The sequence below is a fragment of the Corvus moneduloides genome, chromosome 8 (genome assembly GCF_009650955.1).
Source record: "Corvus moneduloides isolate bCorMon1 chromosome 8, bCorMon1.pri, whole genome shotgun sequence".
Lineage (NCBI taxonomy): Eukaryota > Metazoa > Chordata > Aves > Passeriformes > Corvidae > Corvus > Corvus moneduloides.
This window is the reverse complement of record NC_045483.1, coordinates 12,002,682-12,027,077: the sequence shown is the minus strand read 5'-3', so window position 1 is coordinate 12,027,077 and position 24,396 is coordinate 12,002,682. Positions and strand designations below refer to the sequence as shown.

The 24,396-nt window shown below is 36.7% G+C and overlaps 1 protein-coding gene across 4 annotated transcripts in view; it reads left to right on the top strand.

Moving 5' to 3' along the window:
• Window positions 1-24,396, top strand: part of SLK (STE20 like kinase) — a 48,561-nt gene that overhangs the window by 16,682 nt on the left and 7,483 nt on the right. The window contains exons 2-16 of one of the 4 annotated variants that reach the window (XM_032116773.1): window positions 3,724-3,888; window positions 6,227-6,275; window positions 6,930-7,079; window positions 9,589-9,661; window positions 9,862-10,056; window positions 10,712-10,793; window positions 11,779-11,907; window positions 13,714-15,093; window positions 16,336-16,466; window positions 16,737-16,860; window positions 17,129-17,308; window positions 19,317-19,409; window positions 22,472-22,601; window positions 22,843-22,967; window positions 23,887-24,075. In XM_032116773.1, the coding sequence (XP_031972664.1) occupies window positions 3,724-3,888; window positions 6,227-6,275; window positions 6,930-7,079; window positions 9,589-9,661; window positions 9,862-10,056; window positions 10,712-10,793; window positions 11,779-11,907; window positions 13,714-15,093; window positions 16,336-16,466; window positions 16,737-16,860; window positions 17,129-17,308; window positions 19,317-19,409; window positions 22,472-22,601; window positions 22,843-22,967; window positions 23,887-24,075 (3,195 nt within the window). Of the gene's footprint in view, window positions 1-3,723; window positions 3,889-6,226; window positions 6,276-6,929; window positions 7,080-9,588; window positions 9,662-9,861; window positions 10,057-10,711; window positions 10,794-11,778; window positions 11,908-13,710; window positions 15,094-16,335; window positions 16,467-16,736; window positions 16,861-17,128; window positions 17,309-19,316; window positions 19,410-20,510; window positions 20,583-22,471; window positions 22,602-22,842; window positions 22,968-23,886; window positions 24,076-24,396 lie in introns of all 4 variants that reach the window. The other 3 variants (XM_032116774.1, XM_032116772.1, XM_032116775.1) reach the window with 3 other exon arrangements.

The following is a 24,396-nucleotide window of genomic DNA, read 5'->3' as shown; positions in this document are numbered from 1 at the left end:
ATGTACGTTGCCAGCCTTGTGTAAGGGATGTTTCAGGCAAATTAATTTATAAGTTGTAGTTTTTAAGATGATTTATTCTATACAGGCCTGCAATCCATCTTTATTAAAGTACTTCAACTTAGAATAACTGTGCTTTTCTGTGTGTTGACAGCTGATGAGACTGTGCCATCCACTGCAAAAACCATGCTGAAAAATACAGCTTGTTATTTCCTTGTGCATTCTCTTTCCTTAAGTTAAAATGTTTGCTGTAGTAACTTTCAATACATAATCCAAATAGGCGTTTTACTGAAAGGATTGCAATATTTGTGTGTTGTTGCATGTAATAGTTAATAATATCCATGTCATCTTGCATTAGTCAGATCTTGACAGAAGGAGTTATTCCAATTCGGTTTTCAGCTATTATGTATGTATCTTTTAAAAAGATCAAATTTTGTTAATGACTCCTTCTACCCCTTTCTTCCTTGTCGCCACATAACCATTGAATATGCCAGTTTGGATTTCTTCGCTTAGGACTGAGGTTTAAGTCACTTAATCATAGAAGCAGAATCAAATGTATTTAAGCAGAGCATTTAGAATAAATTGAATTGGTACTTGAGAGCTAAAATATAGGAAGAAAATGCTGGGCTACAGCTACTCAGAAGTTCTGCCCTTTCAAAATACGTCCTGTAACATAAATGGCAGGGTGACTTTAAATGTTGGTGTACCCAAATGCAGAATTTCCATGTGCAAATCAAGACTGTCTACACAATCATTTTTGCTCTGGCTCTGACCTTTGGAGAACGTTATGTGGAAGAAGAAAGACTTCAGCCAAAGTTTAGAAAAAACAAACATGCCCACACAAAGTTGCAAGTGCTTTTTGTTCCTCCTAATCCAAAGAGGTTTTTTTTCTCAGTACAGTACAGTGATTCATAAATCTTATGCATTAACAGTAAAATCCTTTCCTACACAGTTCAAAAGAGCACGTTTCTTACAGTAAGTCAAATAGATGGGTATTTTTTATAGAGTGCATTGTGGGGTGGAGATGACTAATGCCTTAGTCAAAAATAACTTTAAAAGATACAATTTTTTTTCAGGTGTAACTTGATGTATACTTAAAATGTTTCATCAGTCCTCAGAAATACCATGGGGAAATATGCTAATTCTAAATATTTTTTTCTTTTAAGAGCTGGGAAAAAAGTCTGGATCTAGAACTACAAAATTTTACTATTTTAAGTCAGAACAAAGGCAAACATTTGTTTTGTTTATAATTGCTAAGATGCTCATAAAGATAACCACACTGTCTCTATAATAATTCATGGTTTGTAACAAGGTGTTTTAATAGAGCTGCTAAAAGGAGAAAATCATAGAAACTTACTCAAAGCAGATTTCTAGTTAACTTCAAGCAAAAGGATCTGGGAAAAAATCAAAATACAAAGTAGTATCAGTAGAAAAAGACAATGTGTGCTGTAAATGCAGCAAACTCCCGAGTGTGTAATCATTCACACTAACTTAGCAATGCCTTTCTTGCTCAAAGGTAAAACTGAATCTGAAAGCAGTAACATCTGTTACCTGATGTAGATGGTTTTATTTAAACAAAAGATTATTGCCTTTATATAGTTTGGAAGCAAACTCGTGTAAAAATTAATTTCAGCTTTATTTTCTTAAGTATCCTTTAGGGTGCAGTGAAGAGTGTGTGGCCATGCATGTTTCAAAAAAGTACATTTACAGTTAAAATTGGAGTTCTTTAGAAAGATGCTTTAAAAACCATTTTTTTCTGAACATGTAAAGCTACCAAGTCTAGTTCTGTTGTGGTTAGACATCTGTTTCACTTTTTGTGATAAATTTACAGTGCAGCTCTAGAATAGGAAGGTTGGTCTTTCATTCTTGCTACAAAGCATGAAACCAAAACAAAAGTTGTTTGCGTTACTAAGCAGACCTTTTCCTTTTTATTATTAGAATGTGTGTTGGAAAGCTTCTCAGTAGTTGGTTTTCAAATGATGTTATACAGATTTCTTATCTTTGTTGTTAAACATGGGAGGGCAAATATTGAGGTTGGGAAGATTTGGTTGGTTTTTGTTTTGGAAAGAATATTGAGATAAAAAGAAATGTAATGGAAAACCTTTACCCTCAACATGAGATGAATCAGCTGGGACTATGCTTTAGAAGTGTGGTTTGCTGTTACTGCTGTTTTACTGAATGTTAATATAAATGTTTATCTTTAAATATTTTATTATCTTTTGCCACATTGAGAGAATTATTTATAGCTGGGCAAGTAATAATATTTAGACCTTCAAAATTATTCTTAAGAGTTCTTACTTGCTGTCTGATACCAGCTTTTGTCTGATATTGGTATGAAGTCATTAGGTGACAAAGCTCAGGTTTTGGGATTTTTGCTGTGTCCTGTCCTTGGATCATCCCAAATAGGTTTGGGGCCATGCACAATCCACATCAGCAGAGAGACAGGATGAACCACCTTGTGATGCTTCACATCAAAAGTTGGAATTGCCCCTGCAGGTCCTTGTCTTTTGCTGCTTTTGAGAGAGCCTCTGTCCCTCCTTGCTATTTATTTCATTTGAATGTCAAAAACTCAGTGGAGTAAATGTAGGACTTCGCTTCGTGGTCTTCACATACAATGGTTGAAGTAGACTTCAGTCCTGCACTTCCTTTATTCAGAGGTAGCCACTGGGAATGTCACTACTTGACAAAATAGTGTTTTTATGATGGCTTGAGGAAAACACACCTCCTTGTTTAAAGCTTGCTGCAGCTTGAAATTGAGCATTCCTTCAAACATAACTTACAAGAGAATTATTAGAGAGTGTATATAATTTTTTGTGATTAGGTTTCAGCAGTATTCTGTTAAAAAGTAGTATTTCCTTGTTTCTGAAATGTTTTACTATTTAAATAAGTCACTTGAATTGTCTGTAATTTCTTATGTTTGAAAAAAGCCGAAGAATATTTAAATGCATAGCAGAAATGCCTTTTCTTTTCCTTGGGTACCCCTACCCCCAGTCTTGTTTTCCCTTTGCTTGTTTTACTTGTTCTGTAGTTGTCCCTATCACTGCAGCAGCACCAGGTCCCCCCTGGTCTGCGGGTGAGAAGTAATAGAGGCTGGCAGCATTTCCAGTGCCCCACCTTCCAGGAGTCCCATCTGTGGGAGTCCTCCCAGGCTGCTGAAGCAAAGGGAGCAAAATGCCCAGACAAACTGATGATGGCTTGGCAGCTCTTCAAGCCGGGAGCTTGCATACAGCCCCTGGCTGAAGAGGAGCAACCTGCTGGTTCCTGGGGGAGGATCTGGTTCTCTGTGCGGCTTTGGGAACAGCGGTGCTGCCACAACGTGGGGAGAGTCAGAAGGGCAGAAACAGAGGGTAGAGGCTCCTTCGTACTCCTTGCCACGTGTTAATGGATGGTGTTTGAGGAGCAGCACAAAACTTCATCTTAGGCAGCAATTATCCTGAGCTATTGACTGCATGATAATGGTTTAAAGAATGTGATGAGAATTAAGTATTTTTACATTCTTGTCTTTCATTGTTTCTTGACATTGAGAAAAGTTATTAAACCCTTTTTCTACTAGATTTTATCTTCTCTTTAATATGCAGGTGTTCTCTTTTTGTAGAGGATGAAACTAGAGGCAGGAAAATTGTACAGAAGTGTGGAGAGGGTTGGTTTATTTGTGGGGGTTTTCTTGCCGGTGCCAGTTGTCTGGTGAAGTTCATGTATATGTTTCCGGTGACTTTTCTTTTACAGGCTCAGAACAAAGAAACAAAAGTTCTGGCTGCTGCAAAGGTGATAGATACTAAATCAGAAGAAGAACTTGAAGATTATATGGTGGAGATTGATATTTTAGCATCCTGTGATCATCCTAATATTGTCAAGCTCCTAGATGCTTTCTACTATGAAAACAATCTGTGGGTAGGTATTTTTCATTTTCTAAATGCTTTTGCTTATTTCAAAAGGTTACTGAAATTGCACTTTTTTCTTTATCAAAATATCATTTGTCAGTCAGATTTCTTCTGGGTTGTCACTGTTGGGATAGCTACTCAGTTTCAAAACTAATTTGTAAATTGTGAGTATGACTTAGGAAATTGTCACTGTAGAATTGTGTTACACTGAGTCATTTGGTCAGGGGTTTGAATCTAAAATGTGGAAATTAGCAGTTCATGTTGGTGTATTGAGAGAGTTCTCAGCTGGTGCTTATTTGTAACACCAGGACTCAGATTTTAATTACATTAGCACGATTTAGAGTGAGGTTCAGAACCACACCTGGAAAAATAAATAATATGCTGAAAAGGTCAGCCTGTGAAGTATGTACTTTAGATACCAGTGAGTTTATTGGCACTCCCAGGAAGGACAGTTTACCAGGACTTGAACCATAATTAATTTACTTAAACCCTGGGTATTTGTACCTTGATGTGCAGTGAGCCTACGTGGGACTGCACATCCCTGCTGTGCTACATCCTGTGTGTCTGCTTGGATAGCTTTAGCTGTGACAATACAGTTTGTACTTTTAGGTCATCCAGTGCAATATTTATAGGTGCTTTTGGAATGGTACAAAGAATACATGGTTGGGGGTTTTTTTAAGAGTTTATATTTCAAAAAGATACCTAAAACAAGTAAAAGAAAATTTCCTTGGGAGCCTTACAAATAAACTTTATCCTTTGAGCAAATGGTGGAAGTGTAATACTATGTTTCCTGATGCACATTTATTTTGCTAAGCTCAAAACTTGGTGATCTCAGTGCAGAGTAAAATATTATATAAAACAGTGGAATACTGAAAAAATTTCTATGCATGAAGGTCAGCATGAAAGCAAGTATGCATAGAAGCACAATATGAAACTGAGTGGGTAGGCTTCTCTGGCAGAATAAAGATAGAAGTAAATACTTTGAAAATAAAACTGTAGCTACATAGTTACAGTGAAATGCAGGGGCTTGAAAGCCACGAGGATTATGATGTGGTAAATAAACAGAATTTCATGCAGGGGAAAAACAGAATGATGGTTGGACATTAAATACAGTTTTGCTTTCCAAGTTTAGAAACATGATTTCTCGAGCAAAGAGACCTTTGTCAGACCAAACTACAAATTTTAGAGAAATAAATTCTTTATGTACAATTTCCCACATTTGACTATTCGGCACACAGAAGCATGTAAATGGAATAATGTTTATAGGATTTACAAAGAGTTGCATTATATAATACATTTGTTGGTACCATTGTTGTGGGGATAATAATATTATTGTGCAATAATAATTTGAAGTATACGTGACATAAGTGGCGTATATATAAGTGTTGTGGTACAAGGTATACTTTGAGATCTCCTCTTTTATGGGCAATTATACTCTGATTTTTAAATTACTCTACAGGAAAAAAAAACAAAAGATACTATTTCCAGGAACATTGACTGTTGAGATTCTGACAAGAAATACTTCTTAGCTGTCAGACGGAAGATTATAATTTAATGTTTAAAGTGCAAATTAATAAAAAACACATGAGGAAGAGTGGGGTATCAGTCTTGGATGACATTTCCTCTTTCTTGCTCTCCTCATTTCCTTTGTCTCCCCTCTTTCTCCTTTATGTATATTCTTTCTGTCCTTCATATCAGCATAATTTGTGCTCAAAAATAATTGCAATATATTTTTGTTTCAAATGGAAACTCAGAACTGGAGATGGACTTGTTCTAGTATTATTACATTCTAGGATAAAGGCCTTGATGTATTGTAGGTATGAATGAAAATGCAGGAAAATTGATGTAAACATCTGAATTTAGTAATTTTCTGTAGCTTTCAAGAGTGTTTTTCCGTATTTTCATCTCATCTGAAACAATATAGGAGATAGCATCAGCTACTGGAAAATCATTTAGCTCTTGGACTTTTCAGTCAGAGATTATAGTATAGAAGTAGAGCTTAATAACCAAGAAATGAGTTTGCAAGGATTATGTAAATCACATTACAAGGAGTAGGTTTAAGCTGACTGTGTCATTATGTTTTATAAGTTTTATTATGCTATTTTATACTTGGATTAAAACTTTTGTCTGAGGGTCTCGAGGCATTTTCAAATAATTTGCTCGAGCAGCACAGCCCTACTTCTAGCTGGTAACAGTACCAATATTTTGCAGGTTAGAAAAATAATTTGTTGAGGCCAAATAGTCTGAAACTCTGATCTCCCAATAATGCTCCCTTAATCAATGATTCCATTCAGTGGAACTATTTAATTTCTAATTTCTGTTTTTTTTTTTTTTTTGTTTATATACAGATCCTGATTGAATTTTGTGCAGGAGGAGCAGTAGATGCAGTGATGTTGGGTAAGTAAGACTTGTTTCATATGTGTATTGTATTGATATGCAAATATTTATGTAATTGGTGTGCTATATGTTTTGAATGTTGGGGTTTAAAAATTAGTATTTACACCTGTATCTTTCATTTTGAAAGTGTCTATTTACTTTTCCAAGCATATTTCTGTCTTGATTCTTTAAGTGAAAGTCAAGAGTTGTTACCTGCTTATGGAGCTCTCTGCTGTCATAACATAATCTGTATCAGCCCTTTTCCACTGCCACCTTCCAAATTACATTGTGATAATTCTTTATATTGCATCTACATTAAAGTTAGGGATTTTTCTCTGCTTATTCCTCAAATTAGGTGAATGCTAATACCAGTAAGTAAAAGACCTGGTCTTTAGCATCTCTATGTACCACACAAAAGAACCAGTCTCTAAACTATGTAGCTTTTTCACAGTTCTGATATGTACGTATACATAATTCATAATGAGAAGGGAGTTGGGTTCAAGGAATGAGATCTTTACTGGAAGAAGGAAATATTCTAAGAGAGAATTTTCTTCTGATGTGATGCTTAGAATCTGTCAGATTAATTAGTTTTCCCATATATTAGTATAGCATTTGCTATGAACACATAACGTAAAATGCAAAAATGTTGTGATTATTTCTGTCTCTCTCTCGTAGAGCTTGAAAGACCATTAACAGAGCCACAGATCAAAGTGGTGTGCAGGCAGACACTGGAAGCACTGAACTACTTGCATGAGAATAAGATCATCCACAGAGATCTAAAAGCTGGCAATATTCTTTTCACATTAGATGGAGACATTAAACTAGGTAAGCATGTTGCAAATAAAACTCTGTCCTGGAACTTGGTATGGTGTTTTAATAGTATTTTCCTTAGGCTGTAGTTTGTCAGAGTTCAATATTTACCTACTGAAATACCAATCAACAATGAGACGTTTTTCAGAAGCAAATGGCTTGATACTATCAAGGGGAAAAAAAAAAAAAAGCTTGAGCAAATATCCTGACCATATTTGTCACATCTTCCATACTTCAAAATCAGCACAGGAAGTCATCATAGGTCTTACTGTTTCTTAGTATAAAGTTCCTGATTATACTTACCTTTACTGTGATAACATCAGAACTTGCCTTTGAAGTTGTTTGTTTGGAAAAGGAACATTCTTCATGATCACCAAAAAGCAGTACCTTGTACTATTGTCTCTTCCTTTATTGAGAGAAAAGTAATAATCTTAATTACCCATCTTAGTTTTCCCATGCCTTTTTCAATTGTTGCACTGAAATTAAGACCGAACAGTCTGGAACAAAATTAATACAAGCTTACTATTATTGATTTCTGATTTTTTTTTAATCTCAATTTAAGCAATCATCCACATGTTTACTCAGCTGACCATTCCTCCATGCAGAACTGACAAAGGGCTGGTGGTGGTGAATAGCATCCCTTCATTCAGCCAGGAAAGGGCAGGAATTATCTGGATCCACTTTGTTTCAGGGGAAAATGTGTATAAGATGTCAGCCTTTACAGTGGCTCCACCCATGGCATACTTCCATGACATCCCCTCCCGTGCTCTCAAAGCCTTCCCTCTGAGTGGTGTGTGATCAATTGTATTTCTTTGGATGCACAGAGGGCAAAGGTAAGGAGAATCAGAATATTGCCACAGGGAACTGGGGCTCTAAATTTGCAGCCTTGATACAGACATTCCTTTTAAATGGAAGCAAGACTGTCAAAATTCAGAAATATATCTCCTGCCTAACTCGAATTGATCACAGTCTCAGCAAGGTACAGTGCACCTTCTCTATTAAGAAACGGAGAATATTTAGGAACCTGCTTTGCTGTATTGATCAGTTCAGTGTGTTTGTGCTTTTCCCCGGATCCCTTCATACAAGATTATTGCTTGTACACACAGTCCTTGCATCTGGCTTTCTTTTAGTCTGCAGAGTACATGTAACTTTACTGGTGTAGCTTTTCTTTGAAGCCTGAGCATTTAGTGATGCACTCGGGGTCGCAGCCTGATTTTTAAATGTAATAGAACCACTGTCTTAGTTTCCTGGCACTGCTATCAAAGAAAACTCAGATGATAGCAGGAGTCTCATGGTCATAGAGAGTAATTTGTTTCAGTTCATTTCCTCACATGACCTCGCTTCTCCTCATACAGACTTGGAACTATTTTAAGGTTTTGTCAAGCTTAACTGGTACACAGCACCTTGCAGGCTGTCAAGATACTACTTAACAGTTCAGACCACAGAGAGATTTCTTCCACACGTGCATTTGGTGATGCATTCAGGTCTGCTAATTAAGATTTCTAAAAAAAGACTTGATTTAGTTTTGAAAAATGTACAGCATCCTTTGAAGGAGCATTTTACTCCTTTTAAACTACTTGTATTTGGATTCTGTTATACAAAGAAATGGGTAATTCCTTGTTTTACAGATATGTGAATGGCAGGTAAATTTCTTTAATTGCATTTTATTTTTATATGGATATGAGTTTTATTATTTAAATACCTGTAGTCCCTCAAAATTTCAGAGTTTTTGCATTTGAACCAATAGATTTTAGTCCTGATTCTTTTTTTCACAGAGCAAAATTAGACTTCTCAAGTATTGAGCTCATCAAATAATTTTGTACAGATTAAAGATGGCAACATATGGCTATTTGTCCCTTTGCTCTAATCTCTAGATCTTCATTAAGAAAATTGTCTGTTATAAGCATATAACACTTATTTGAATGTCATCTTTTTTTTAAGTGAGAGATGTAATGCTTTATAGACAAGTAATTGCAAAGAGATGAAGTTGTTTTTTGGGTAGATATTACATGAAACGTGCATATGCAAGCTTTCAGATATTTATAATAAAAGTGAAAAATCATGTGGAAAGAAACATGTAAGATGAAGGAAAGGTGTAACTTCATGAAAATCTGAGTCCTAAAATTAAAAATTGAATGAGTTTTTGAATTAATCAGATAGTCGATGTCATCTTTGATGAATACAGACTTCATCGGCTAAAGAAATTTTAATTAAAATAATTTAATGCACTTTTTCCTACAGTAAATACATATTTTGCTTTTGTCCCACACAGCTCAACAGTAGCATTTTAGTTTGGGGTTTTTTTAGAAATGTAGAATTAAGTTTTATTCAAGATCTTTTATTATAAATGCTATAAAACCTTGGCACTTGGCTATCAGAACACAAATGTTATCTCACTTTGAAGTTTTAATACTGCAGAATGTTTGCTCTGGAACATACGCCATTTTAAAAGAACTGTAAAGTAAAAAAAAATATAGTATGTTTTCCACCACCCTGTTAATAGTATTTTACTGTTTGCTTTAAGCGGATTTTGGAGTATCAGCTAAAAACACCAGAACAATACAAAGAAGAGACTCTTTTATTGGTACACCATATTGGTAAGTGCACTCTTTTGCTGACTTTTGAGTATGAACTAGTATCTTACGTTTAATTTGATATTACAAGCTTGAAAATACTGTGTAAATATACTGATGGTAGAATGAGCTTCTGGAAATGCTTCAGTGATTGTGTTTAGACCTGTTCTCAGAACAGATCAAAAAGCATTTTCTAATCTGGAACTTTGTTGCTCTCTTTGCAGGATGGCTCCAGAAGTAGTAATGTGTGAGACCTCTAAAGACAGACCTTACGATTACAAGGCTGATATCTGGTCTCTTGGCATTACTTTAATAGAAATGGCTCAAATAGAGCCACCTCATCATGAATTAAATCCCATGCGAGTGCTGCTGAAAATTGCAAAATCTGATCCGCCGACATTGGCACAGCCTTCAAAATGGTTTGTATTTTATTGACAGCTTTCCCTCCCCAACTTGAGTACAAGGCATGCAAAGTTGTGTGTTTGCTAAACTGATGAGCAGAGCCCTGTCGACCTTTGTGGTGTAGCTTTTTGCATTAAGGCAGGTACATACATACCCTATATATGTTGTACACAATTGGAACTCTGGGTTTTTTGTCACAGTTCTATGTAGAAGTTTTTATACAGAAGTATTTTACAGGTTTTGCCTTAAAATGTGTGTGGAATAGCTTTTTTACAAAAAAAAGTCTGTAGTAACGGACTTGAAAGCTATCTAAAAAAGATGGCTGAAAAGAAAATAAAGCATTTTTATACCAAGAAAATATTTTTAAAAGCCATTATCTATTTGGTCAATTTAATATCTTCACATGATTCAGTTAGTGATGTAGCAGATGAGCTGTATTAATAGTCCAGAGCAAAAAGTAAATTCTTCTGTTAATGGACAAACCTTTTAAAGATTGTGTTTGTGCTGTATTGGTCTTGGTGTTCTTGTACTCTCTTTGTGTTTTCCTGAATCAGTAGCAGGACTTGGAGTTGTAGTGTAGGTTCATATGAAATTAAAGAATATTTCAGTTTATATGCTAGTCTGATGTTAAAACAGAAGAACAACCTCTGCCTGTTTGCTTGTTGTGTGTAGGTCATCAGATTTTAAAGATTTTCTGAAGAAATGTTTGGAAAAGAATGTAGATGCAAGGTGGAGTGCAACTCAACTTCTACAGGTAGGAAGAGTTAATTGTTCAGAACTGTTGTTTAAAGGCAAGTGTATTTTGTATTTTTTAAAAGCAGAGCGGTATTATAGTAATTACTTAAATATTTTCAAATTAGGTGTTTGCACACAATCTGTTTTTAAAATTGATCCTTATTTGGTAAAATTTGATTAAATGATACCAAGTGTAGATCAGGTTATTAGTTTAACATATTTTGCTGTAATATAACTAATTACTTTGCATAAGTAATTATACTTTGATACTTACAAGGGATGAAGGAGTTGTTTACGTCTGTAGCCAGTTGCTGACAGGTGTTTTAAAAGCTTTAGTGCTCAGCCCTCCTCTGTAATGCTGTCACTGCAGAACAGCTGAACAGGAATAGATGTGACCAGGTGCATTTGATTGTGTTTAACGTCAGCAACCATTTGCTTTATCCACAATCTGTCCTGGCACATGCTGAATACATTTAAGCACTAGGGCCAAGCAGAGAAAGAAGATTCAGGCAATAGGAGAGGAACAGGTACCTGTTTGCTCTTAAAGAAAAAGATAGAATTCTAGTTTGTGTTAGGAAAGGTTGTAAAGACAAAGCACATTTTTTTCTAGAAAGAATATTTTCTAGATAAAGCTTGTCAAGAAGTAATTTAACTGTGGAACTAAAATGAAACTTAATTCCAGGAAAAATAACCTTTTTAAAAATCTTTCTACTTCTGTTCTTTGGATTGTAAAAAAGGTCAGTATAAATGAATCATTTGTATTTTTAGCAAGTTTGTTAGACTACTTATAAAGTATATTTGAATACAAATGTTTTGATTTTAAGACTTATATAGAAAAAAAACACATTAGGACAGTTGCGATTAATGTTAATTGTGAATCTTCAAATGTGAGAGAACCAAAGTAACACTTCTCTGAAGTTGTATTTCTTTCAAGTTATGATTTTCCCACTGTGTACTATGAAGTCATCGCTTAATATTGTACTTATTTTTTTTGTTTTCACAAGCATCCATTTGTTACTGTTACTTCAAATAAACCAATAAGAGAGTTGATTGCAGAAGCTAAGGCTGAAGTTACAGAAGAAGTTGAAGATGGCAAAGATGAGGATGAAGAAGAAGAAACAGAAAATTCTCTGGTCAGTTTAAAATTTACTTTTTTAAATATGTGGTTGCCAATATCCCACCAAGAATTTTGTTTCAGTTGTATTAGCCCAACTTTGGCATCAAGTCTTCTAGGAATAATATCATAAACATACTCTAACCTTATTACAAAATAGGTAGTCAGCAATTTCAAAATTAGCATGTTTGAACTCCTTAAAACTACTAATAAATAATAGCTAATAAAGGCTAACATCTTCATTTTTTACACGCATATGTGATATTTTTAAAACTGCATACTGATTTTTATATAAATGGTTTTAAGTCATAATGACTGGGTGAATAGTAAACATGTTGTTTGGATTCCATAAAGTGTTTAAAAGATTAAGAAAGGTATTTGACTATTATGCTGTAAACTAAGTTTGTGATTTTTACAGCGTGGCTATCAAAGAAAAGGAAGAAACCACATATTTTATAATGAATGTAGTTCTAAAGATGCTTTAAGAATCTTACAGTGCAAGTGTGGTTGCTCAGAGGAAAAGGTGGGATGTCCAGGGATGGGGTGCAGGTTGCAGAGTGCTCAGACTTTGTGCTCCCTTGTGCCATCCAGAGCAGCTGTTCCCTGCACCGCTGGAGAAGCCAAGCGCTCGAGCAGGAGCAGGTGCCTCCATTCCCTCCTCTCCCATCAGCACGCTCCTCACGTCCCCATGCCTTCTTACCGTGTTCCCAGTCCACCCTGCAGTCTCCAAACGTGCATTCCCACCAGCTCCCCTCCTGTGGATCATCCATCACCTCCTTCCACTGAGGAGCTGCTAAGCCATTGATCCCAGGAGGGTTGGAGTGAAGTCCACCCTGGGACACAATCAAGTATCCCACAAGCAGCATTGTAGGAAAGTTTGAGGTACAGGCCTTCACATTATTTACTTGGGGTAGTTTTAAACACTCCTGGGAGATCAACACTAAACTTCTAGAACAATTACGTGAAGAAATATTTTAAATGCAATTTTGACTCAAAAGGAATTGTTTTCTGTATGCTTGGGAAGTCCTTAAGGTAGGAAATGCACGATCAAACCTGTGCTTGCTGCAACAGCTAACCTAGGATGTTCCCCATGGCAAATCAGAAGCCTGATCTGCAAATTACAGGGTTCTAACAGTAAATGCAGACAGACAGATATCACAATCACTTTGAAGAGTGCCAGGGCAATTGTGGTTAAAATGATGCTTTATTACTATATTCTTTTGGATGTCTCTATGGAATCTGATAACATTCATTCATATTCTGGCAGCGGCAGTTTCTGCAATGAGGTAACTGTTTCTGTTCTAGTTCTGTACTGCCAGTTAATCAGATCTGCTGGAGGTTTTCACCATTTTAATCAGGTTTCAATGTGATTAAAACCAGATAAAAAGTTTTCAGGCATTTTTAGCAAAAAACCACGAAGTGAAGCAGAAGAAGGTCTTAATATTGCATTTTATCAGTGCTACACTAACTAAAGCTACAGTTTCTTCCTTGCCCAGGTGGCACAAAATTGTCTTTCAAATCCAGCTGCAGCTGGGGCTGTTGAGGATCTGAACTGATTAAAAAAAAAAGGAATGTGAAAAGAAAAAGACCCTTGAAGAGTAGCTGATGACCATGATCCCTTTTCCTTGATCACAGTGAAACTTTTCTGTTCAGAGCCTGTCTGCAGTTGTTCTGTGATAGTCCAAGGGAAGGACTCTGAGATTATCAAATTCACATAACTGCATGTGAATACAGTTTTGATCTCTGTTCAAGTATTCTTCCATAAAACTGCTTTGATTAAGTTACAAAATGATTAAATGTTTTTCTTGCTTTAATTTTTTAGCAGTTACCTGCGGAGAAACGTGCATCCTCTGACCTTAGTATTGCCAGCTCTGAAGAGGATAAACTTTCACAGAATGCCTCTGTCCTGGAATCTCTCTCTGAGAAAACAGAAAGTAATGCCATTGAGGACAAAACAACTGGAGATGAATCTGAGGACATTAAACTTACGAAAATGGCTGATAACATACGCGATACTCCCGTTAGCGATGTGAAAGTGCAGAACGGTTCTGTGCCAACTGGTGAAGATGAGCAAGGTAAAATGGTGCCAGCAGAAAAGAATACAGAAAGCCTGGAAAAAATGCATGAGGATACAGAACCCCAGGAAAGAGGTAAAGAACTTGATGTGGAAATAAAGAATGAACCTAACTTAAAAATAGAGAAAGAAAATTCTGTGGCAAATGAACAGATAGAAGATGATAAACTGAAAGTAGTACCTATAACTGAAACTAAGGTAGAAACTGAAGAAGGCATTTCTAAGGAAACTGGTGAAAAAGAAGAGGAGAAGAGAACAGACCTCTTGGACAGTGAGGAAGAAAAGGTCCCTGCAGAAAACAGAGATACAGAGCAAAAGGAAGATAAAGGGGAGGCACAGAAAGAGGCAGCAGTAGACACCACTACAGAAACTCTGCTTCGTGCTACAGTTAAAGTGTCTGATGGAGAAAAGGAACTAATAAAGCATGGAATTGACAACATAAAGGAGATAGGTGCTGTTGCTGAAACACCCATCAGTGATGGGGATAAAATACCTGAGCTGGAGGATAAGCCAGTGGAAAGTCAGGCTAAGCAGGTCCATGAGATAATCAGCTCTGAAGAAACTCTATCAGAAAGCCAAGATAAAGTGATGGAAGCAGACACAAAACTGGCAGAAAGTGAAAATGAGGGTATCAGTGATATAAACAGCACAGAGGAAACAAAGATCAAAGACTCTGGAAAAGACATCGTAGACCAGAAGGCATTACAGAACAAACCTGAGGATATTCCTGATAAACTGGTGGATAAACTGATTGGTATGGACCAAAATTCAGGAGAGCACAGACCTGAGAATATGCAGGAAAACAACATCCAGGCAGACAAAGAACATCCGGAAGTTACCTCTGATGAAATAATGAAGAATAAGCTTCAAGATGCTGTCAGTGAACAAGCTGATGACTCTGAAGTCACTCCAGTTCCGAGTATTAGTATTAGCACTGAAGAAAATGAGAAGGTCAAAACAGATCATCAAGGCAATACTGAGACTTTACAGCAACTGGATTCGGAGAATTTGAAGGAAAATGATGCAGATTCAGGCACTGGTTCTACAGCTGATAACAGCAGCATTGATTTGAACTTGTCCATTTCTAGTTTTCTTAGTAAAAACAAAGAGACGGGATCAATATCTTTACAGGTAAGCGTAAGCATATATTTTTTAATATAAAATCTCATGTGAGTGTAACCCTGAAATTATCTCCAAGTGTTACCTTTGCTACAAAGAAAAGTACTGAGTGAGAAACCAGTAAGGCACATATATACAAAGCTTTGTAGAAACCAAACTATTCTAAATTGCACAGTACAACAATGTCTGGATTTTGTGCCGTTATGCTAATTAATGTGTTACTGTATTGCATAATTGTATAACCTATAACAGGAGGTGTAACAATATTAAACATGAAGATTTGTGAATGGTTGTAGCTCAGAGCTGATACTCAAGAAGACCAGCTATATGCACTGAATTCCTGTCACTTCCATCTTCTGTCCCTCTGTTTGGATTTGGGAGACCCAAGGCAGACATTCTGCTGGATTTGTTTATTCCAGTCAGTGTTCTCCTGTGGTTGTACTGTGTCCATGCAGTTATGTCACTATGAATGAGCTTACTCAGAGGAAGCAAATTCCAGACTATGAACTTTATTTGTAATCTTTGTATTAATATGAATATAGCCACGTTAGGGTAGTAACGGTGTAATGTGGGCTTGAATGGAGGGAAAGCAAACCTAGAAAGACAACCAAACAAAAAAATCATAGGTTGGCATAGCTGTGCTAAACATGAGGGTGTTTGCAGTCGCCCTGACACAATGGAGATGATGCAGTTTCAGCTGGGATCTCTCTCTTCTTGTAATGAAACAACAGCAGCTCTGACAACTGAGACTTCTCCGCTTGTCAGGAAGATCATTATATGATTTTTGGCTAATATAGATCAATAAAAAAATTAAACTCACTTGTTTATGTCCAAAGCAGAAGGAAATGGGTGAGTAAATTGTTACCCTATTTAAGAACTGGTTTTCAGAATTAAATACCTGTTGGTGACTGGGGAAATCATGGTCAAAAGCAAACAGTAAATGAAGCTATCTTCAGCTCTTGAAAATCAAACTGCGTCATTTCTGTTCAGAGTTTATCTAGCTTAATTTTTTTTCTTCTGGTACTTTGGACAACCAATAATTGCAGTTTTTCTTTCCTTACTAGAAAGTTTCCGTTTATTCGAATTTTTCAAATTCTCACTTGATTAGTGAGGCAACTAATAAATGAGAAGGACTCTTGATTACTATACAGTAGACATTCACAGAAATATTTGATGTAATTTCATATGAAGAAAAAGGGGAAAAAATAATATAACTTAAATGAATACATAATAACTTACCAATGCTTAATTTAGGAAACTAGAAGGCAGAAGAAAACATTAAAGAAAACTCGGAAGTTTGTTGTTGATGGAGTAGAAGTGAGTGTAACCACATCAAAAATAGTTACTGAAAATGACTCAAAAAGTGAAGAAATGCGATTTCTACGGTAAGCGTTTCTAAAAGTAAAATTTTCAAGAGGTTAGCAGCTGATTTTTTTTTCTTTGAATAAAAGAAGGGGGGGGCTAATGATCTTATTTCAGTTATATTTGGGGATTAATCACTTTTAGTAGAAGTGAATGTGAAGTGTTTCTTATTAAGACAATCAGTTCAAAACTAGTTTTACTGGACCAAAGTTGTCAATGGTCCTTTTTGTCTTTTGTCATTTTCCACTTCTTTTGTTTCCCCATCAGTATTAAGTGTTCTTTGTCCTTATTAGACGTCAAGAGCTCAGAGAGCTGAGACTTCTTCAGAAAGAGGAGCAGAGAGCCCAACAGCAGCTCAGCAATAAGCTTCTGCAGCAGCGAGAGCAGATGTACAGACGTTTTGAGCAGGAAATGACAGTGAGTTTCTGCATTTTGGTGCTCTTAAAATACATCTTGATAGAATAGGCAGAGTAGTGCTAACAGCAATCAGGTGTTCCCTGCCATGATGGCTCTAGCTTAGCCTTCATTCTTAAGTGAAAGGCAACATTTTCCATTGTGGGGTACTCAGCATATGCAGGTGCTTGCCTGCCACACCAGTCCATCACGGCCATTCCCTGCTGTTCTACAGCACTTCACTTAACAGGACTTAGCTTTCTAAAAAAAAGGTGCCAAATTATTTTTACAGAGTAAAAAGCGACAGTATGATCAAGAGATAGAGAACCTGGAAAAGCAGCAGAAGCAGACAATCGAGCGCCTGGAGCAGGAGCACACCAATCGCTTACGGGATGAAGCAAAGCGCATCAAGGCTGAGCAGGAGAAGGAGTTGTCCAAATTCCAGAATGTGCTGAAAAACAAAAAAAAAGAGGTAAGAGATGATGATAATATAGAAAATAACAAGTATGGGCTTAGCAAACAGTTGAGATTAGGTCTCCCAGAAGCCTTGTCAAGCCCACACTGTACTGAGGTTTGGAAGTGTCACTACCAGTCAGAATTGTTTCATTTGTTTGACTGCCTAATGTGATAGACAACCAGCTGACAGGAAGCTTGAGGTATTGACTTAATCTAGAAAACATCACCAAGTTAGAAGATTTTTCACAGAATATTTAATAAAATATTTTCTCTCAAATACTAAATTAAGAAAAAGTATTTTCATAAAGATGAAAAATATTTCAGATTTCTACTTTAAAAAAACCCAGCTATAGTTACTTAGTAAATACTTATCAAATTAAAATTTCTAAGACAATAATATGGTCTTGATTTCTACTGTGAAACACTTTGATTTCAGATATGTTTTGGTTTTGTTAATTTGTTAGATTTCTTTATTGAGTGTGTGCTATAATTGTTTAGAATTTCTTTCTACAAAGTGACAGCAGTAATATGGATTTGGTTTGTTAGCTCAAAAAGGAAAGTCAGGAGAGAGAAGTCTGGATAACCTAAAATATTTTACAGTTAGTTTCATAAATGTCATACAGTTATGGCAGAATGAATGACACTGACAACTTGTACAATTAATTTACTTGCATTGGATTAAGAAAAGGTGATATGTTTCCATATGGATTTTGCATCTTAAAAGCTGTTTTATTTCATTTTTGGTTCAGCTGTGTAGTGCCCATTTGTATATAAATGGTTCTAGTGTTTGCTCTAATAGTTATTAGACTCAGAGATTTCTTTAGACAGCTGAACTGTCCATGCTTTTGCATAGAATGATGCTGTAGCACAAAAGTGTATTAAAAAATAAATTGTATTCAGTTTGAACAGTATGCTCATATGTAAATAACAATTTTTCTTCTTTTGCGGTACCTCTTGCATTTTGAGTCTCTGTTCACTGGTGATTGGGTTCTATGTGGGAAATGGGAAGAATTTTATATATTGCTCTGAGCTAAAAGCAGTTCTTTCATGGACACAGGAATAGCATGTGGTGATTTGGACTCTGTTTTCTGATGATGCTTCCACTATTAAACAAACAGGCATTTGTCTCTGGGTGCATAGTTTTGTGTTTAAAGCTTAAAAAGGCGATGTACAGTTTGAAGGAAAATGCAGGTGCTGCTCTAAAACTATCCCTGTTATATTGGAGTGTACAATGCTACATTTTTGTAATTCTGAAAAACAAAACTCATCAGCAAATTAACAGAATAATAGTCAGTTGATTTAGCCAGGTTATATTTAGAATCTTTCTGCTAATCTAGTCTAATTCACCGTGTACTGAAACACGTTCCATCCCAGCATACGTGCCATGAAAAGTTTCTTGAAAACATTCTTATTTATTGGTGGGTTTTGCTTTAAATTCTTCAGAACCACTTACAACCAAATAATGTTTTGTTTGCTTATATGATTATTTTAAAGACATAAGCTGTGTAGGTATCATTTATAGTCAGAGGCACTAATAAAGGCATCTTGTTAATTCACGTTAGAGACAGTGTCAGAAATAGCTGGTTTTCAATGGAAGTTATTTTAAACTTCCAACCATTTTTCACAGCTTTATGTGTGGTAACATACTCTGTAGTCCTCTTGCAGTAATGATTCAAGAAAATACCACTTTTCCAGGTGGTGGTTTTCTTAACTATTGACTCTCCTGGCGGCTGCATGGAAGCACAAGCTAGGCACTGCCATTTCTGAGAGCACTGGGCAGCATTTGCATGCAAAAAACGCTGGCACATCCCTCCTCTCTGCACTGCTGGCTTGCATAAAGCACCTATTGTTCCTTCTCTTTTCATTAAGCTCTTTCCACTAAACTAACATCCCTGCCACTGAAGTAATGCATGCTTCCCAGTACCTCTAGTGCTTGACCTGCATGTCCCTATGTTCACAGTAATGCTTGCTGTGGAGACAAAGTGTTCTTTTTGCCACCTTCTGCATGCTTATATACACTGTAGGTTTTATGTGAAGTGGAGAAAGCACCAAAAGAGCTGAGAAAAGAGCTCATGAAACGCAAGAAAGAGGAGCTTGCACAAAGCCAGCATGCTCAGGTAACAATGGCAGCTTCAAGCTACTAAAATACAAAAGGCAGCAGTATTCACACAGCTTGATGATTTTCACTTCTTGTTGTTGTTGAGTGAATATGGAACTTAACTCAAACTAACCCTACGAACTGCTCTCTTTCTTCAAGTACTCCCATGTCACATCATAGACTTAACTGGGTAGAAATGTAGGAGCAGCGGCTGCCAGGTTTGTACTGTCAAGTGTAGTATTTTGTGTGCTCTACTGACAAAGAATGGTATTTTTCGACAGCAGGTTTATTTACAGTGCTTTTACAAGTGGTAAGTACTCCACGGGTCCTTCAAATTTTAAAGGTTATAGTCAGGAGGAAGTTTTGAACTACCCAAGTGCAGAGGAGGAAAATGTATATAATATGTAAGTGTGAGACATCCTGTTTATAGGAGTAGAACAGATTAGGTAAAATGTTACTTAAATGTCAAAGTGTAGGTGTATGGAAACTTTACAAAACATCGTCTGTGATTTCATGCCTTCGGACTTGCTGTTTTTCTATGACCCAGCTAGAAAGAGGGCTAGTATTTTAGAAAAATGTTGGCTTTGTGATGGCCACAGCTCATACAGAGTGAGTTTGAACTACAGCAGAGCAGGTTTGGATTGAGTAACTTAAAGATTAAATGTTTATGTGAGTGACCTAGTAGAAAATAATAGCAACTTTATTCGATTATGTGTTTAATTTAAGCAGAGATTTCCCAGGATAGAAAGTGATTGAGTTGCAGCACTTTCCCCATATCAAAGATACCTGTCTCTAAACTTTTTAAGGAAACAAAAATCTAATTTTTCATAGTGTTTGTAGTGACATTGGTTAATTTCCTTTGCTTGTTTCGATTTATTGAAGAGAGGTGAAAGAAAAATTTAAGTGTGAAATATCCTTACTTGGAGTGATTAGTACTAAACGAGGTACAGCTGTTTAGTTTTAGAATATCTAGAACTTCCATCAGCATCTACTTGTGTGATGAGCCTTGACATTTTAAATGTTTATTACTAATGTACAACAGATCTCATTTCTTCCTTTTTTTTAAGAATAGAAATACATTTCACTACATTATGACACAGAATTACATTGTGTCCCACAGGGTGTTGCTCAGGTTATGATTCAGTCATTTCAGTTGTCTTCATGTACACTTTTCAACGCACAAATGCAGGATGTAAGTCTTAAAATGCAACACAGTGAAAGTTTATTTTCCTAATTTTATGGATGTGTGTTTTCTCTTCTCTTTCTGCTCATATGTGCTGATCAATGTCACTGCTGTCTCCAAACTGGTTAGCAGCAATTTAGGTAATTGTGCACTATCCATAGTCAAAAGATCCAAAAGACAGTAGTTATTCAGTCTGAGTAAGACACTGAGGGCTCACACATACAACATGATACTTGTTCAGCACATGTGAGAAACTTTGTGTGACTTGTATGCTGTGTGTGCAGTGAAACCATGTATTTCAAAGATGTTTGAATTTATTTTAAGATACTTATTGGGCATAACCAAGTGGTACTTTGAAAAAGGTTGACTGCGTTGCACTGTCTGCCTTTTAACCACCCAACATGTTCTTAAGTAAAGTTGGTGGCATTTATTTTATGTGATACTTGAGTAGATGTGGGAAGTGGAAAGGCCAGTGTGTTTCCTGAGATTGCCTGGTTTATCTTACAGTGCTAGCAGGTATTAAACTTCAGAAGTTATTCTGTAGAGAGAGCAGCAATGATATTTAAATGCTTAAATGTGTAAAGCTCAAGCATAATCACTTTTTGACCATGACTACACTAGAACAGCTTTCTCCCACTCCCTCCAAATCAAAAATCTCCCAGCAAATTAAACACTGTGTTAATTATGTCTACACCTGCAGAAAAGTAAACTTGGAGTAGTTTTTTTATGCTTTTCATCTATAAATGGAAAAAACTGTATTTTTTGTCAGTCCATAAATTTGATTAGGTGTGTCTGACTTAATTTACAGACATCACCTTCTAGTTCTTTTTGTACCTTCAGGTCTGTCACTATTGGCTTACTTCACCTTTGGTTTTGTGTTACCTGTCTCAGTGTAACTCTGCTGTCCACTAAGAGACATGAAAGCCTCATCTATTAATAACTTTCTGTGAAGATGAAAACCAGGATTCTTCTGGTCATAATAAAAAGTACTTTAAACAAACATTTAATTCCATTTGTTACATAGAACAGCAGGTGCTTCAGCAGCCCACCTTGGCTCTGACAACCATGCCATTGTCCTTTCTTTTGACCTTGATATTGTGATGGAAGCATCTGATTCAATTTCTTGTTCTTAAGGAGGGTGTGTATGTGTGCATGCTTGCATGCTCATAGCTGTGGTTTTTAATTAGCTGCAAAGAAGAAAGGCAGCAGTAGGTCTTGGGGCACGGGAGGGAGACTCTTACTGCTGCCTGCTTTCATGATGGGATGCAACAGTGATACACCTGGATAGTGGGAAGATGCAGGTGATAAATCCCTTTGTGAGGAGCCAGCTCAGCTCGGGTGTGACCAGGTTATGGCCCTGCAGAACCATGGGGGGTTCTGCACAGGGGTCCTGTGGAACTCCCAGCCTCAACAGCCCTGCCCTAAGGACAAGATAAACCACACAGATCTGAAACCCAACTGTGTAAATATATAGGCTTTAACTAACCACCCAAAGCAGAATAACCATACAAAATAACCTTTATTTTCTTACATATAAGAATAATTAACCCTTGATTGAATGAAACCATCTTTAGATTGAGTATTGTCTTTGCTAGCTCTGAACCTGCAACTTGTTCTGAGGAGAGACAAGAGATGGAATGAGTTGCAGATGGCTGGCTAGTTTGTTGCCTTTGGTCTTATTTCTGAAGGTATTATTTAAACATGAATATGCTCTTACCTACTCTGTACATAGAAAATACAAAAGATGGGTAATTTGATAGCCAAGGCATGCTAGCTCAAACTTTTCATAGATGTATTTGTTTGCATATATAGCTAATGCTGAGAGAACTGGGGGTTTCATTAACATGTAATGTGGCTAGGAGAACCCAATTTAATTGACTTCTATTGGTTTTTACCAGGAGCAGGAGTTTGTGCAGAAGCAGCAACAAGAACTGGATGCATCTTTGAAGAAAATAATTCAGCAGCAGAAGACAGAACTGGCCACTATTGAACGAGATTGCCTCAACAACAAACAGCAGCTCATGAGAGGTATCCAGCACCAGGCTCTCTCTTCTCTCTTTGAAACAGGCACTGGTGTTCTAGTAAAACTGTCTTCACTTTATGAAGTCAAAAACCTTCATGACTGATCTAGAACTGTAATAAAAACATTTGCTATGAAACAGCATTGTTTTTAGTATGCACTTGTAGGCCACTTCTGCATGTACACCAGGAGGTTGGGAAGTATGGGATGGGATTGCTGTTCCTGAACCAACCTTCCTCTTTTTTCCAGCTCGTGAAGCTGCATTCTGGGAGCTGGAGGAGCGGCACCTACAGGAGAAACACCAGCTCCTCAAGCAGCAGCTCAAGGATCAGTACTTCATGCAGAGGCACCAGCTGCTTAAGAGGCATGAAAAAGTTAGTGTTGACTTTGACGCTTTCTCTTGTGTATTGCAATATCCTTTTTTATTATTAAGTAGTCCTAGGATCTCTCCTGGTGCTGTTTGTTTGCACAAGCCCACACAAGTATTTTGAAGCTGTTATGTGTTCTGTTGAAATTAAAAAAATACTCATCTTCCTTGAATACCTCAGTAGTATATAGAAGTATAAATGGTATTTTTCCCTTTTGATTCTTTAAAAAAACCCACTATCCAGGCACAACATCAATCTCTTACTATAAAAATACCAAATTCTGCTTATCCACCAAAACCAATTTTGATTTGTGTTTAAACAAATCTGCTCAGAAGTAAATCATCCTGGAATTAAATGAGCAGAATGAACTGGATTCGCTTCTGGGTAAGTAGCTGACAACTGTCTCTCTCTAGCTAAATCCTTATTTTCCACAAGGCATTTTGGTTTTTATAGAATGCATGAAAGCAAATTGTTCAATAGGGAGGTGTTTGAAGATCTCCTTGGTGATCAGAGCGTGAGCAGCCTCCACTGAAGGCATGTTCTGTCCACTCTGGTTTATCATGTGGGCTGTTGCTTTCCTCAGCTTTTGCAGCAAACTGCCCTTCCACAGCTGCAGCCCTGGAGTTCACTTACACAAAAGGGAGTTTCTCCATTTGAATAACAGGCTTTGCAAAAGTCAGTGCAAGAGTTGAGTAAAAGCTGTTAAAATACATGTGTATTTACATTTATTCTGGAATTCTCTCAGGGTTGGGCATGATCCTGAGCTCTCTGGAAGAAGCCCCTCCTCCCCACTGTTATTCCTGAGGCTGGGAATGGTTTCTGCTGGGAGGCACTGACTCACACGGGGGACTTATTAATGAAAAGAGATGCACATTGTGTAAGATCATAGTTACTGTGTAGTATTTCCATGTGGTTAACATTCCAGGAAACAGAACAAATGCAGAGGTATAATCAACGCCTTATAGAGGAGTTAAAGAACAAGCAAACTCAGGAAAGAGCCAGACTGCCTAAAATCCAGCGAAGTGAAGCAAAGACTCGGATGGCCATGTTTAAGAAAAGTTTAAGGATCAATTCATTAGCCTCTCCAGACCAAGATCGTGAGAAAATTAAGCAGGTAATTAATAAATTAATATTTCGTTTTAATAATGTAAATGCTAAACGTGATGTAAATGTGAGGATGGAATAGAGTGCATTCTCATGAGTTCTCAGTTCTCCTATAGCTGTATAACACCAGCCTTGACCGATGCTTGCAGCAGCACTGCTGTGTCACAGCTTCAGAGGGAGGTAATTTCAGGAGTCTGAAAGTGAAATGTGCTGCATTTTAAGGAAAAATCATAGTGCAGACAGAGAAAGGGAATTAAAACTGTAGGTCACTCCCTTTGTAAGAATTTTAAAAAGAAAAAATACAGAAAATTATCACTTAAATCTTCCAGAA